Here is a 17,093-nt window from a genome sequence, read left to right as displayed (position 1 = left end):
ATTTTAAGAGCTACATTTTTTTTTAACTGGGACTTGGGTGGTGAAGCTTCTTGATCAGTGAGGTGATAATGCATGAAGTGTAATCTCAAAACACCATAATGAATCCAGAGAAATAAGATGAAATACATTGGCCTGGTTTACAGAATAGATAACGAGCAGATTGCAAGATGGTTTTATTTGTACTGGGAAGAAAGAATTTCTGTACAAAGCCCTGATTAATTTGTGCAGTGTGTTGCAAAGCTACAATGCAGTCTGAATTCAGATAACAAGAGCACTTCCCATATTATTTATGAAGCCAGCTGAACCTTTGATTATATGCTATTTTCATGTTTTACACCAGCTATTCAATTCCACATGTACTGACCAGTTTTGTACAATCATGTTGTTCATTAAAAGGATTAAAAATGTGAAATAGATGGTGAAAGAGTTTAAACTTCTGGAATGTAGTTCTGATATATTTGGTATTTGTATTATTGTCAGCAATTTTCTGTAAAATGCAACTTTTTTATTTGTCATAAAAGTATATTTATGACAAATAAAGGTGGAGTCCTGTAGCTCAGTGGTTAGAGCACTCGCCTTGCAAGTGAGAGACCTGAGTTCAATTCCAGGCAGGGCGAAACCTTGGGCAAGCTTCCTTACTCCACACGCCTAATAATAATCCCTCCAAAAACCAAAAACAATAATTAAATTGGTCACTTTCAATCTACGACTGTTTGTGGGACATTGCTGTGCGCAATTGGCTGCCGCGTTCGCCCACAAATATACAGTCAATTCACTTTACAGTATGTTCTGTGAAGCGCTTTGGGACGTCCTCCCGACGTGAAAAGCGCTATATCAAATGCAAGGATTATTATTATTATTTTTACTGAAACCGAAATGCAGTAGCATGGGAGAATTTCAGACAAAAAACAAGTCCCATTTCACAATATTGGTGCTCCATCTCACGAGGCACCATGGGCGTAAGAGTCCCCTCGAGCTCACTACTTTGTAGCTATTCCCACAAGCTAATTGTGCAAGTTTTCTGAAGAGTAAGTTTAGCCTTGCTTATGTTGTGCTGTACATTTCTAGGCAAAATGCAGAGCTCAGCAGTATCGCTCAAAACAGCGTGAAGTTAAATAACTGAGTTGATTGACCAATTTAACTGGACATTTATTGGTTAGGACACCAGGAGAATTTCCCTTTTTTGGATAGTGTCATTGGTAATATCCACTTGAACAGGTAGATGGGAATTCGGTTTAATATCTCTTCCTAAAGAAACATCTGACAATGCAGTCTTCCTCTAGTATTTCCATGGAGTGTCATCCTAGACATGAATTCAATGTTCCCAACACAAGACTTGAACCCACAACCTACTGGCCTAGAGAGGAGATAACTACCAACTGAGCCAAGTTGTCACCAAAATCATGAAGATTGAGCAGTGGTTTAATAATAATAATCCTTGCATTTGACACAGCGCCTTATCACATCTTCGCGACGTTTCAAAGCGCTTCACAGAATATACTGTAAAGTGAAATGACTGTATATTTTGTGAGTGAAACGCGATAGCCAATCACACACAGCAGTATCCCACAAACAATCGTTTTTTTTCGAAACGAATAATTACCCTTGGAAAAACAATCCACCAATCAACTAACAACCAGATTCCTAGTTACTGCTAGGTAAACAGAGGTATGTGGAGTAAGGAAACTTGGCCAACTTTTCTTGCTGGCCGGTAATCAAGCCCACGTCTCTTGCTTGTGAGGTGACTGCTATAACCCTGAGCTGCAGGACTCCACTGATTTATTAATAAATAAGTAGGCATGAGATCTATCCTTAGTTTGATTGCAGAAGAATAAATACTTGTATGTAACCCATTTGCATAAATCATTATTCTTTTATTGTTGCGGAGATGTGTATGAAGAGATTACATGTTCTGGTATAAGGAATTAGTCAAAGTTAAAAAGGAATACTTGTATTCAAATAACTATCTCCTGACTTTGTAATAAGTAATAAGTGCCAAAGTGATGATAAATGAGCTTTTAAAAAGATGTTTGACCTTCACCTTTCTCATGCTATTTTTAACTTCATTATTCCGAGTTTGCTCTGCCAGCAAAGCTTACCATACCAAACTGAAACTTTCTCAGGAGCACAATCAGGTGCCTGTGGGAGTTATTTCGGAGATATAAAATGAGTTTTAATTTGCCTGAGAGCAGAAAGTAAAAGTAGTTGCTATGCTCCAAGCTTCACTGAGGTTCATTAAATTGATTGAATTTTGATTTAGGAGGCCACATGTGCCTCTTGGAAAATTGTAGATTAAATTGTGCATTATTTCTAGTTCACTGATGGGCTCATGACACTGTGGCCCTCCAGGGTAAGATGAGATGCAGGTAGTTGACTTTTAAAACTCAAAAAGGAACAGGCTTATTTTGTTCAAATACATATTCAGATTCTTGCAAATGTATTATGTAGCTTTTGATAGTGGAAGGTCAATTATAATTTTTTTATTATATTTTATAATTGTATTCATTCTTCCCAAATAGATAATCAACTACCTGTGGCAGATATGAAATTCAGATTTGCTCTAAAATGTGATATTTTATTTTTCATTTCATGCAAAAAAAAGTCTGGAGGTTAAAGGAATGTGCATTAGTCTCCAGTTTATCATTTTCCAAAGGTGTTTTGGAAGTGAATATAGAATATCGTAACTGTGCTCCATATTCTGAAGTTAGATTTTCTAACTTTTCCTTCCATTCCTTGACAGAGTCTATGCAGAAGCACCCACCTCCGTAAAAATTCCATCCAGATCTGACCCCAGTGAGGAGGAGGAAGATGAAGAGTACAGTGAGAAGGCTGTGAAATCAAAAACAGCAGAGGGACAATCAGAAGGGAAGAAAAAGAAACCACGAAGGGGATTCAGGGATCGGAAGGTATGTCTGTCAGCCTCTTGTTGGGAAAATTACCGTGGTAAAAAAATACAAACTGAGGGAGAGTCTCTGAGTATCATTTCATCTGTTCCAAAATAGGTGGCCCCTGAAGATTTTCTTTCAGAAAATATATTTCTCCCTTTTTGGCTCCATCACGCCCAATGTCATTATCCTTGGTTTGAGATTGATTTAATTAGCTCACCTGCTCAATAACAGCAACAAGATTACATTTGTATAGCGCCTTTCACGTCAGGAGGATGTCCCAAGGCGCTGGACAGTGTGCAGCATTTTAGACCCGAGCTGGGGTCAGGGAGGGAGAAGGGAGGCGAGGGGAAGGGGGCTGACTGATGGCATGGTCGAAGGAAAGGTCTTGAGGCGGGTTTTGAAGGAGCCTAAGGAGGGGGCGAAGTGGAGTGATTGGAGGATGGAATTCCAGAGGTTGGAGGCAGAGTGGTTGAAGGCTCTTCCACCAATGATGGGACCAGTCGGTCGGGGGGGCATGGGGCAGGCCAGAGCCGGCTGAGTGGAAGGAGAGGGGTCAGGAGGTTGGGTGGTGCAAAGCCATGGAGGGCCTTGTACGTGAGAACCAGGATCTTGAACTGGATCCTCTGAAGGATAGGGAGCCAATGGCGTCAAGCGAGAATGGGGGAGATGGGGTCACGAAGTTTGGTGCGGGAGAGGACACTGGCTGCAGAGTTCTGGATTATCTGCAGCCTGTGGAGGGAGGAGTTGGGAAGGCCGATAAGCAGAGCATTTGCATAGTCGAGCCTGGAGGTGATGAAGGCATGAACAAGAGTTTCAGCGGCCAGAGAGGTGAGGTAATGGCGGAGTCGGGCGATGTTACAGAGGTGAGGGAAGGTAGAGCGGGTCATGGCTTGGATGTGGGGAAGAAAAGACAATTGAGGGTCGAAAAAGACATCTGGGTTCCTAACTGGCTGGTGAGTTGCAGTGTGCAACCATGGAGATTGATGCTGCAGAGCCTGAGGTGCAGAGGCGCTGACATGACTGATCAGTAACAATACTGATCAGTAACATCTTTGATAGATTACTATAGTCTCATTATTGTCTTGGGTTTGTTGTTTCATTCAGGATCTAACATTTATTCAACTGTAACAAAGTTGCAGTTCTAAGAGATAGTAAAATTGGAATGGAAATATGTTAACCGTACTAACCACAATATATCATCAAGGATTAATGTGTTCTTGCTGAGCACAATGTAGAAATTAACCACAACAACAACAAAATTACATTTTAATAATTACCATGAACAGCCCTTTTTTAATGTAATTTGTGGATTTAAAACCGTGATCAGCCATAGATGACTGAAACTTGGTCAGATATCTTATTTGAACCCAGTGGTTGGATGTACAGATGTTTTTGATGACAATAATAATAATAATAATATTCCTTGCATTTGATATAGCGCTTTTCACGTCGGGAGGACGTCCCAAAGCGCTTCACAGAATATACTGTAAAGTGAATTGACTGTATATTTGTGGGCGAACGCGGCAGCCAATTGCGCACAGCAATGTCCCACAAACAGTCGTAGATTGAAAATGACCAATTTATTATTGTTTTGGGTTTTGGAGGGATTATTATTAGGCGTGTGGAGTAAGGAAACTTGCCCAAGGTTTCGCCCTGCCTGGAATTGAACTCAGGTCTCTCACTTGCAAAGCGAGTGCTCTAACCACTGAGCTACAGGACTCCACAAATGTGCACAGATGCAATTTCATATAGTCTAATGCATATTTAACATTCATGGATATCAGGGTTAATTCTGCACTTGAATCTCTTACAGAGTTCCAGCTAATTAACTGAATTTTTTTTGTACTCTGTGTTTTCTTTGTTTAGGTAATGGAATACGAGAATAGAATCAGAGCTTACTCCACTCCAGACAAAATTTTCCGGTATTTTGCAACACTGAAGATTATCAATGAAAATGGGGATTCAGAAGTGTTTATGACGCCACAGGATTTTGTTCGATCAATAACTCCAAATGAAAAACAGCCGGAGAGTAAGTGGAGAATTTTAGTTTGATTAATGTTCTGCCATTTGGAGATAAAGCTATAAATTGTTCCACAATGCTCAACGCACTAGGGCAGTAGTTTGAATCTCAGAGAAGTGGTTTCCTGAACAAGACCTAAATTCAATGATACCTCTCAGCCTAAACCTAGAAGGCATCTTTCATGAAGGGCAACCGGGCCATTGGATCGGACGAAGGAATTAGAAATGTAAATTGCTGCACTGATCAAGCAACTTTTGTGTGTGGTTTAACCAAAAAAACGATGGTATGTACACTGTCCTAATTGATAATAGAATAATTGGTTCAGGTGAACAAAAAGAAAGAGGATTGGAAATATCTTTGGGAAGTACTTTAATAAATTTCCGCTACTCAGATTCCTTTAATTTCTTCAAACTCTGAAAAATACACTATTTTTCATTTAATTTTGACCAACAAAATAGACAGTCACCACACTTGACAGTAAATCATGTGAAGCGCTTTGAAACACCTCTCAACATGAAAAGATCTGTATCAATTGCAAGGATTATTATTATGATGATTATTCTGTCTTGTATTCTCCCGTCAACATTTCCATACACCTCTGCAATTGATTGAGATTTGGTCAGCAGATAGTTCCTATCATTGATTATGGTGGTATCTTGACACTCTTTCCTCTGTGATTGGGTTTCAACTAAATCATTTGATAATTTGCATCTCTAGAACTTGAGAGTTTATCAACCTCAATGGAATGTCAAGGTTTCAAACCACATTCATAAATGTATAATTTTGCTTTCCATGAATTGGAGCAGCAATTTTTTCCACTGTTCCTCCCTTTGCTCCATCTTTGTCTATTAGATAAAATTGAGATTCTACTTTGGTTTTAGTGTTCCCTGAATATTGGTCTTTTGTTATTGGCACGATGAATAGCTTTACAGAAAATGTGGCAATGACATGATTTTGGTAGGAAATGGGCGTTTTAGGGTTTACTGACACATCAATTGGCTGGTGTTGTATAGGTGTATATCTTCACCAAGGTTACATAAACATTCACTCTTTACAACTAATCATTTAGGGTTCTCAGTAAGCTATTCGTGTTCAATTCTTTTGATAACTCACAAATTGTATATCCTCTAATTAAAACTCCCATACACTTTGTAAAACATCTTATTAAAGGATGTTCTGTTTTGCATTGTCCATTTTAATGTATTATCGAATTTGATTATTTGTTACAAATTCATTCTTTACATTTACATGCATTTTAAATTTTTTAACAAAACTATATTTGTTAGTGATTTATTTTCACAAAGTGATAGATATAAAAGTAAGCTACAGGGGTTTTGTGGCTTGGTTTTTCTTAGGGGAATTCCTCTGCCTCGTCACTTCCGAAACAATTTAAATCTGTTTGTGGGACACTGCTGTGCGCAATTGGCTGCTGCGTTTCGCCCACAAATATGCAGTCAATTCACTTTACAGTATATTCTGTGAAGCTCTTTGAGACGTCTAGAAGACGTGACAAGCGCTCTTTCAAATGCAAGGATTATTATTATTATCGTCAAATTTGAATCAGTAAATTGCTTTTTATATTGAAAAAGATAAATTACCATTGTTAACCTTTTCTTGTATTGTGAAAGTAAAAAACCTTGTAAATATGTCAAATTAGTTATTGTTATGAATGATTTACCCTTTTCATGTACTTGAAATAAAATTAACAGTGGAGCATATTAAAGCTCATTTATCAATTTAAACTTTTGTAAGGCAGTCAGTAATATAGCATTAGCCAAGCACTTGAATAAATAAATCATCATATAATTGAAGGAAACAATTGTATTTTGACATTTCATAGTAATTCACTATCATTTGTTTTCAGATCGGGGGCTGGACCAGTTCCAAGTGAAGCGATATGATGGAAAGGTAACACTGTGTACTGTCTTGTACATTAGACAATTAACCAAGTCTTGAAGGGAAAGTAGATGTGTTTCTGACCACATTGACTTTTATTACATTATTCTGCTTAGGACCAAATGCGTGCTGAGCAATTTTATAAAGTACTGTCTTCGTTCTCTCTATAATATAGATTGAATTAAGAATTTCTCATTGAACAATTCTGTCTTATTTTCCAACAAAGACATCTTAATCATTGATCTGTTGTTTGAGAATCCCACATCAAAGACATAACTAGCACTCAGTATGAATAAACAACCTTGAGCTGGAAATGCAATAGATTTGCCCAACAATACAAAAAAGAAAAATAATGAGAAATGGGACTGGGTGTTGATGGTGCAAATTAAAAAAAATTACAGTAGCCAAGTAGTAAGTATCACTTGAAGTTTTAGTTTACATGCATTATTGTCCAAATAAACTGAGCTTCACTGCATGGGGACTACATAATACCTAACCGAGCAGTAAGTGATAATTCTGGCTCGGGGAAGTATTACAATTCCCAATACTGGTGATTTTCTGTTTCAGGAGCAAAAATTAGTTGCAAGGAAAACAGTTCAAATGACAACTTGTATTGTCTTCTGAAACACTATCTTAAAGGTCCATGGGTTATGAGACATCAAGGTTGACTAGATATCAGAGGATCATAATGAACATGTCTTATGGGAAATAGCCGGTATATTAAGTGTGTGAGGAGTTATGTGAGGTAAATGGCTTATCCCAGAGTTTCACTGTTGTAACGTAAGCAGCCAAATAACAAATTTAAATGTATGAATAAAATGCAGAATGAGAATAAAAGCAGACTAAAAAATAAAGTAAAGCAATGGATTTTTAAAAGATGAAATACCCTAAGTATATGCTATGCACTTTTAATTATTGATTGACTTGTAGGGATTTAAACCAAAACTTGCTGTAAAGCAATTTTGTATTGCCCTTTAATACTGTGTTTTAGCTGTTACACCCGGAACATTTTGCTGTGTGACTTTGCATTACAAGTAGAGGGAGTACTTTTGGAACATTGTCTTGGGTACTATTCTGAATATTTTACAATGGATAGCAAACCAGACTGTAATCTCATTCAGTTGCTATTTACAGGTGCACTGCAGTCTCCCTATGGCTATTGATTTTGCTCGAGGAGTGTTTTGGGCTAGCTTTAGTCTGTTAGACATTTCATAGTGAACTATAGGAACAAATTGGACTATAACTGTAATTTCACTACATATATACACCGCAGAACTCATCATTTCAAGAGAAAAGTGGCAAATTATCTGGAATGATGAGTTAGGCATGAGTGCTCCCAGGCCACAAAGGGGCACTGTGACTGGTGCAGGAGCGCGGTGGAGGTTGGGCACGTGTGCTCACAGGATAGGACGTGAAGCCACAGAGTAACCCTCCAAACGGCCAGAGGTCTCTGCGATGCATCAGAGCATGCACTTCCAACCTCTGCCCATCACCCACAACAGTCACAGGATAAGGCAGGAAGCCTCTGAGATGCAAAACTGCATCTTATAGGACAAATTATCCAATTAATTTTGGATTGTACATACATACAAGAATTTCTATAATGCAACTAATTACTTGTTGCGAAGAGTCTCTTATTAACATTTTGCATGGGAAGCGGCCAGTATACTGACAGCATGGTAACTTAAGTGGTAGTGACAAGTCAAATTGGTTTAACTTAAATTAATCTCTAGAAAACTACGGGAGTTTACTATAGTTTTCTAGATGTTAATTTTCTTTGCCAGGTGACAATCTGGATCAGTTGGTAGTATTTTCACATCTGAGTCAGAAGGTTGTGGGTTCAAACCCCATGTCGGGACTTCGAGCTCATAGTTTTGGTTGATACTCCAATGGAGAACTAGGAGAGTGCTGACCTTTGGATGAGTTGATATACCAAGGTCCTATTTGCCTGTTCAGGTAGATTTTAAAGATCTCGTGACACTATTCAAATGCGAAGACAGTTTTTCCTTGTGCCCTAGCCAACAATCCTCCCGAAACAGATTGCAATTCACTTAATGGGTGTTCGTGAGATATTGTTGTATGTGAATTGGTTGCCGCATTCTCCTGCCAATACAGTCATTACAGTTCACAGTAAAATCCTGTGAATCCCTCTGAGACGTTTCAACGATGTTATGAGGTGCTATATCAAATTGTGCTATATTGTTTTCCTGAAGCATAACTTCCGAACATCCAAGTTCACTGTACTGGAAGGTAGCATTAATTATTCATTATTCTGGCTCACCAATGGGACTTTAGGGGTAAATTTATAATGGGATTCTTCCCACTCTGTTTCTGATTACCATACAGGTAAATCCCTAACATGCTAACATGTAAGATGGTTTTTTCTCTCTCCTCTTCCCCCACACCACAAGCCGTCCCCACGAGAGATCAAACTGGCAATCACTGCTTTTGTGAGTTCTTAGCAACCTGGGAAAGAGATTTTCACCATGGGAAGGGATTTCTGTGCATTTCAGGCACTGGCTGACAATTAAAATTGCAAAAGTAATGCATGCCACAATATGTTTTGCAATGCTTTTTTCCCCACTAGCATTTTGGAACTGTGATTATGTAGTCTTTACTTTAATACTGGTATGTATGTTAACTATATTGTCACACCTTTTACCAGTATAACGTTATGTGAGTCTCTTGTGTGTTTGCTTTGCCAAAGTGCAATATCACTAACAGCTTAACAGTACTGGAGTTTGCAGGTCTAACCTGCTGCTGTTGGCTTCCTGGTGACGCAGCTATTAACTGTATGTACTGTCTGTGTTTCTTGTAATCATTTAACATAACATAATCTATTTTGTGATGTAACCAAACACCCATTTTTTCCCCTTCTCACCACATTCTGAACCATAATGAGCAGGATTTCTGGCAGGTATGAGGCTTGTGAGCATGTGCATTAACCAGTATGCACTACAGCCTTTACCACATTTCCCTGACTGGACTGTCCCAGCATGCTCTGTTGCTCGTGCCTGAATGCCAGGAAAGACTGATCAGTTGAATCCAAGTTATTTTAATTTTCCTGTTTAGGTTAATAGATGCAAATAATTCTTTGGACATTGTTTCTGCCACTTTGAACAATATGTTTGTTGATGCGCTATAAAAGTAAAGTTGCGTAGAAGGCTGATTGCAATTAAGAGCAAATGATCTTAAAATTAATGAGTAACAAATCTCAATCGAGATTTGGAAGATTCTCACACACTCAGTAGTGCAAATCTGAAATAAATTCCTAGCAAAAGGTTAATGCTCTGTTATTTAACTCCTTCACAGTATATCTGTTGACTGGGATTAAATATTATGAGTATCAGTTACATAAAGTAAAACGTTTCCTTTGGTTCTGGGGATGGTGAGAGGAGATATGTGCTGGAGATGGAGGGGGAGGGGATTCACGCCAAATTTGAGTCGTAGGTAAGATGTGCGGATGGACAACTATTCTGCATTTGTGTATCACTACTTTGAGAATAAAGAACATTTATCGAGAAATTTCCTTCAGGAGATTAAATTAGTGGGATGGAAGCTTTGATCAGATGGATTGCTCATGGCTGGGCATTAATGTTTTTTCTTGTTCCGTGCTTTCTGTGTTATTTCAGGCACTAAATGAATCCAAGTGCGCAGTTGAGAAACTGCTGAATTATGTCAAATTAACTTCAATTTGAGTTACTGTTTTCTAATCCAGTAACCAGTAATGTCTCTCTCTAAAATTCAGGTCATGTGGGGAATTATGTATATATGTCTATGCATATATACATATATAGAATATCATATTTTCATCTGTTTGACCTTGTGGTGTAAACTCACATACAAAGCTCCCTTTAATCATTTTATCTGGTTGGAACTGCTTTCAATTTGCAGTCTGCTAACATTGAATCTGAGTGTAGGAGATGTGTTCAAATCACCTGACTGATTTCTTCAGGAACTAATTGTGTAAGAGATTTCTGGTTCAGCACTAATGTCAACAACAATGGAAATGCTGTGTTTGGCAGTACCATAAAAATGTTACTGACAGTCTTGCACAAATTGGCAACCTTGTGCAATGCCAACATTTCCTACCTTTGAGGTAATAACATTTTTCAATGCGGGCAAGCATGCGTCTCTCCCCAAAAATATGCTGCTGTCCATTTAGGAGAGTTTTGAAATATGAGATTTGAACCACTTCCGTGAAAGCAACCTGCAATATCTTTGCTATTAATCTGAAATATTCCAGTTTTTGTTGTTACTGGTTTTGATTTTGTGTCAGGCATGTCAGAAGCTTCACATGCTACAAGAATTTCTACTTGTTTTTATCTAGTATCTCTATTTGTCTTATTTTGTTAGAATTATCATTTCCTCCTACCTCAGCTCAAATTGTTTATCTGGACTGAGTCATTTGTTAGAAACTCTTAGAATTCCATCTTTGACTCATAGTTTTAGCTGACACTAGCCTGAACTTTTCTGTCAATGATGATCACAATCCAAACCAGGAATAGCATTGAAATAATCCACAGTAACAGGCAAAAATGACCCACATTTAAATGTGAGAAAGATCACATGATGTAGAGAGTACATCGTAACAGGTTATAAGCTACTGATAATTTAATTAAAGTATGCACTACACTTTCATGTTTTTCATATTCTGTACCATAATTGCTCAAATATGCATGAAAGAAACTATTGTCAAATTTATTTTCTCATGTAACAATTTATATAAGTGAGATCATTTATATCCTCCTACATTTTTAACTTGTGTATAAATGAAGTGATTGTCTTATTAGCTTTGGAGTATTTATTGACTACAGATTTTATGCCATTATGTCTTGGGTGAAAGAGAAAATTGATAATTTTTGAAACAAGGTAGGCTTTGCTCTGTGCTCATCTTTTCTCCCATTGTACCATACAAATGGGGAAACACACACCTACATGGGATATGCAATGGTGTTTTTTAAAAAGATATTTTGAATTCCTGTCTTAAGCAAAATATTTTTTACAATTAGGTTTGCGAAGAAATGACTACGGTACAAAATAGAAGTGTATATTGCATAGCCCAACAAGACATATAATGAGAAACAACATTATTCATTGCTTTCTTGAGCATCTTTCATTTGTTATATATATTCATTTGATATACCTGTAGCAAGTTGGTCTTGTGGAATTCATTTTCAGTTTTAATAAGGCAATTCAAACTGAGCAAGAGTTCTATTGAGAAAACACAGGTGGAATCAGAGGGGACAGCATCTACTTGAGCTATGGTTCAGTGTTGATTGAAATTTAACAATTTCAGATCTCACTGGATTAATTGTGGATGCACAGCCCCTCAAGTTCTTTTCATGGGTCGGGGACTTAACCCGTATAGAATATAAACCATTGTCAACTACATATTTTACAATGCTCAATACACCAGTGAACGTATTGCATTGGCAATAAGCCCCATAAATTCAAAAGGAAAATGCTATCAAATTCATCTTGACTGATTTACATTGGTGTTTGAAGAAAGGAAAATAGTAGACAGAATAATTTATTCAAGTCTATATAGTTTAATTACTTGCTCCTGGATCATTTACTTCTGCTCTGATGCTGATGCAATATTTAAAATTGCTTTTAAAAATCTATTGATTGTTACGGTTCATTGACTATTCATTTAAACATATAATTAGTTGCTTTAGTAGTTGAGAAGTGTTTTTTTCTAATTGTGCAGCTTTAGTAGATTGATTCAGTTATTGCCAAACTGGAATTTGTAAATCACTTTGAGATTGGCTTGTATTTGCAGTATGAATCCCCCATGGTGCAATCCCTTGCTTGTTGGAGTGCCATCATACCCTTCAGTACAACACATTCATTCTGCAACAAGCCTAGTAATACAGTGTTCTTACATTGTTGCTATATGGTGACATTGTATTTACATTTGAGTGTACTACCGACAAGATTTAAATTTAGCCCTTTCATTATGTGAAGATAATTTCTCCCTGCAGGCAGTAAAGTTTAGTGTGCGTACCTACTTTTGCAGACCGTATGTGATTGTAGGCATGTCAACCGTGGAAAATCTGTTTCGAATTGTGAGGCCGTACGTAGCATAAATGACTGATGAAGAAGCCTGTCCCATGGACTGTGGGTGGGGAGAGAACTAATGAACAGTCATTTTTCTTTCAGAGGGACATAAATATTATTACTCATACTATTGACCTGCACTGTTTTCCCTGGTTTTCTACCAATGATGAAGGCCAGACTGATTGAAAATTATTACCCAGGCTTTCTACCAGTTTCAGAGCCAAAAGTGATGGGAGCGGAGGTCAGTGGGGGTGAATATGCAAGCAATGCATTTGTCATCCATCACAAAACATTGACCATCTTTAAAACAATATCAGAAGCTATGTTACGAGCAATTTCATTTCCTGTTTAAGGTTTCTCTGATCTAGAGGCTGGGTTAGAGATTGGTCCTCAGACCATTGCTCCATAGTTAGCCGTTCTTGATGCTGCGCAGGTTAGGTCTAGGATGCTTTTGGTGTGTTTTTTTTAAAAAACTGTTCTCAGGAGACATGTCTAGTGTTTGTTCATATAACCAAATAATTGACCAGGAGCTCAGTGTAGAAAATCATGGATTGTTTATCTGCATTCTGACACAGCATGTTTTGCTCAGTTGTACTATCCCAATTGTTTTTCAGAGGCAGGCTTCTTCATTTTCAATGTACAAATGGGTTTGAAATAAAATTGTAGTGTTTTGCAAGGTTAAAAATACAAAGGACGATAAAATATCTGTGTAACTGAAGTGTACTTTGGTGGCTGTTGTTTAATGAGGTTTTCTTTTTCTCCCTCGGATGTTATGGATTCCTGATAGACAGAGGTAACCGATGTCCCTGTAGCAGTGATAAGTAGGACTTTGGCATGACATTTTTTGTGCATAAATGTAAATCTATCTATCAGTCTTTCCTGTTGAAACAATGCTGCCTTTCTCTTATATGCTACTGCAGCTTTTGCATGGTGTTTGCCTCCCTACCTTAGCTTGTATATTATCCTGCCTTTTTTAATGGCATATTTTTAACGTGTAACCTACTTAACTTCAAATTCTTGCCTTGTACTCTGCATCCCCTCCAGTTTACTAGGTCTGTATTTGACACCTAAAGGGTCACCCTGCAGGTGTCATCATTCTGACTGGTTTCTCTGTTTTCTTTGGCAGAAACTTTCCCAAGAACGAGAGAAGTTTGCAGATGAAGGCAGCATATTTTACACACTGGGTGAATGTGGACTGATTTCATTCTCTGATTATATATTTCTAACTACTGTTCTATCTAGTAAGTATCTTTATGCATCAAATTACTTTTTGGGGACAGTCTGTTTGCAAATAGCCAAGAAATGCATTCTTAAAAATGAATCTACTGTTGCAAGCATTCATGCAAACTTATAAACGAATAAAAGTAATTGTCTTTCCACCATTATTTTGACCATGAGTTTTTCTAACTATACAATATAGATTCTAACAATACAACATGGGTGATTCTTGAAAAGGCAAACAAGCAACAGTACATTGCTTGTTTGCCTTTTCAAGAATCGCCCATGTTTAGTTGAGTAGTGTAGTATAACTTCAGGCAATCAAATCTGTATACTCAAAAAGAGGGAAAAAAAATTTCCCCAAAATTAAATATTGTCAATTATTAGCAACTTGAACATCTTTGTTTACAAGATTTTGGTGCTTTAATATTTTAACAAATATTTTTCTTCAAATTTGAGTCATTTGTAGATCAAATTTAAGTACATTGATACGGTAGGTTTGAACTGTCTGTTAGTTATAATTTAGCCCAGACTGATATGTGAAGGTTTTTTTTCACTATTTTCAAGGAATAAAATATGTTGTTGTACTGTTATAATGGAACTTAACTGCTCAAATCTTAATGTGAAATTTGGTATATTCCTGTTTCTTGAGACATTTGTCTATGAACATCGAGAGCTTGCTGATTGAATCTTGACATTGAGCCAGCAAACATTTTCTACCAGTGTTTTTTTTCACACATCATTGTGTATTCTATTCTCCTGGAGTCATTTCGGGTTCTTATCATTGATATGTTTTCTGCAAAAAAGAGCTGATTCATATATCTTTCCCATTTAGTATATGTAGTCCCATTTTTTTCTTTTGCAAAAATCTCAACAAATTCCATATTTCCCTCCCCCCAATAAAAAGTTCAAAACATTTTTGTTTATCTAAGTTCTTGCTTCCTTACTTAGCCACAATTAGTTACTGAGTTTCCATATACTGAAAATAACTGAGATCCCAAAAGGCATTCAGTGAGCCAAGAGCTCATGTTGTTGGAAAACTGCATGTTGATTGGGTAAATTTTCACCTTCTACATTATTGCTGGTGTTGAGATAAGTTGATCTTTTTGTTTTTATTTTGTATATGTGATGCTCTTTCAGTGAAGTTGAGATCTTCTAGAACTTCTTAATTCAGTTTTTTTGATAAACACAGCAGAACATTTTTAAAATGACACATGTTGCACTGATGGTTGTCCTTTCAACTCGGGTTTTATGACTTCCTCGGAATTGATCTATAAACAATGCACATACTACAAGGGCTAATGGGGCTATTTAGTAGACAAATGACTAGAATTCATTATGATTATTATATCTCTTAGCTCCACACAGGAACTTTGAAATTGCCTTTAAGATGTTTGACCTGAATGGCGATGGTGAGGTTGATCTGGAGGAGTTTGAACAGGTAAGAATTAGAATTAGTTTGTGTGAGTTCATCTGAGCAGCAGAAAAAGAGGACACAGAATTAGGTTTGCAAAGGGCAATTTTAGCACAGACACCAAGAAGTGTTTCTTTATCCAGAGGGTAATTAATAATTAGAACAAGTTACCAGAAAAGGTGGTTGCGGTCAAGACAGTGGACTCATTTGAAAAACAGCTTGATGTGTAATAGGAAGATGGTGGAGTTGGTATTTTAGAAGGATTAGATGAAATAGATTGAAGGGCCTACTTTATCTGAACCAACTGCAATAATAGATTTAGCACTGCCCTTATTTTTACTAATACAGACCATGTAGTGATGTGCTTCTAACCTTTCCAGTTGTAGATAAATTGCTGTCTTTACTAGAATTTTACTGTACTGTTGCATCAGCAATTGGAATCTAGGCATCATAGTATTTCTTTTCAAAACAGATTCCCACATAGAATTTACTTGGGCAAAAGGGGGAAAAGTTAGCCTGTTATGAGATTCATACCTGAATACCAATTTAGACCACGTGTTCCCTGTCCCCTATTGAGTGGGTAGCCAGTTGCCAGTTTATGCCTAGTTTTCTTCCCGTTTTTTGTAACAGGAAAGTGCCTGGCTTGCGTTCTTTGCAGCGTAGCTGAAATTATAATTTCAGTGTATTTGGTTTACACCTACATCCCAGCATGGTGTGGTACTTGACATGTGGTGCTTTTTGTGAATATTTCCATCTTGGTATTAACCTTGACTTTCTGATTTTGTTTACAGGTTCAGAGTATTATTCGATCACAAACCAGCATGGGCATGCGTCACCGAGACCGCTCCACGACAGGGAACACGCTGAAATCTGGATTTAGCTCGGCACTCACCACCTATTTCTTTGGTGCAGATCTGAAAGGAAAACTAACTATCAAACACTTCCTAGAGTTTCAGCTTAAGTTACAGCAAGATGTCCTGAAACTGGAGGTGAGAGCTGTGTTTTTTCAGACTCCTGGTTCAGATATTGGTACACATATGGTATATTTCATTCACCTCTTTAGAGTTGCTGCTTACAGGTGGATAAGCCAGATAAGAATGAGAAGTCAGAGTGAAAGTGGTGGGCCTTGTGGAAGTTGTGGTGGCAAGATTCATTGCCAAACCGGGAATCAAAATAAAGTTAAGGCCATTAATGCTGACTGGATTTTTAAAATAGGATTCTGATCAATGGGAATCACTGGCAGGATGTTTGTAAATGTTTTTCAACAGAGTGTCCGCATAATGTTGTGGACAAAAATACCCTTGCACGACATCTGCACCTCAGATTATATTGAAATTATTCCTGCAGCTCAACTCTAGTGAGCTACCCCAGAAGGAAAAATGTACTGTTGAACATTGATATTGGAATGATTCAGTGTAAGCAGTGAATATATTTTTATTTGATTTTGTTAATACTGTATTGCAATAAAAAATGTATTTGTTTGTGTGCTGGTGGTCATAACAGCAAATCAATATTATTTGGTTTGCAACAGAAACAGCAGATTGCAAACCAGTGGTGTTTTTCACTAAGTCAGTAGTTTAAAAGATGAGATTCA

General features: G+C 37.4%; 1 protein-coding gene across 5 annotated transcripts in view; it reads left to right on the top strand.

Moving 5' to 3' along the window:
* Positions 1–17,093, top strand: part of micu1 (mitochondrial calcium uptake 1) — a 32,826-nt gene that overhangs the window by 5,069 nt on the left and 10,664 nt on the right. The window contains exons 4-11 of one of the 5 annotated variants that reach the window (XM_042336710.1): positions 2,741–2,906; positions 4,755–4,917; positions 6,773–6,816; positions 9,216–9,254; positions 9,710–9,721; positions 13,994–14,108; positions 15,444–15,526; positions 16,291–16,488. In XM_042336710.1, coding sequence (XP_042192644.1) covers positions 2,741–2,906; positions 4,755–4,917; positions 6,773–6,816; positions 9,216–9,254; positions 9,710–9,721; positions 13,994–14,108; positions 15,444–15,526; positions 16,291–16,488 — 820 coding nt within the window. Of the gene's footprint in view, positions 1–2,740; positions 2,907–4,754; positions 4,918–6,772; positions 6,817–9,215; positions 9,255–9,709; positions 9,722–13,654; positions 13,661–13,993; positions 14,109–15,443; positions 15,527–16,290; positions 16,489–17,093 lie in introns of all 5 variants that reach the window. The other 4 variants (XM_042336712.1, XM_042336711.1, XM_007897639.2 and 1 more) reach the window with 4 other exon arrangements.

The sequence above is a fragment of the Callorhinchus milii genome, unplaced genomic scaffold (assembly GCF_018977255.1).
Source record: "Callorhinchus milii isolate IMCB2004 unplaced genomic scaffold, IMCB_Cmil_1.0 Scaffold7, whole genome shotgun sequence".
Classification (NCBI taxonomy): domain Eukaryota; kingdom Metazoa; phylum Chordata; class Chondrichthyes; order Chimaeriformes; family Callorhinchidae; genus Callorhinchus; species Callorhinchus milii.
This window is presented reverse-complemented; position numbering and strand designations above follow the sequence as displayed.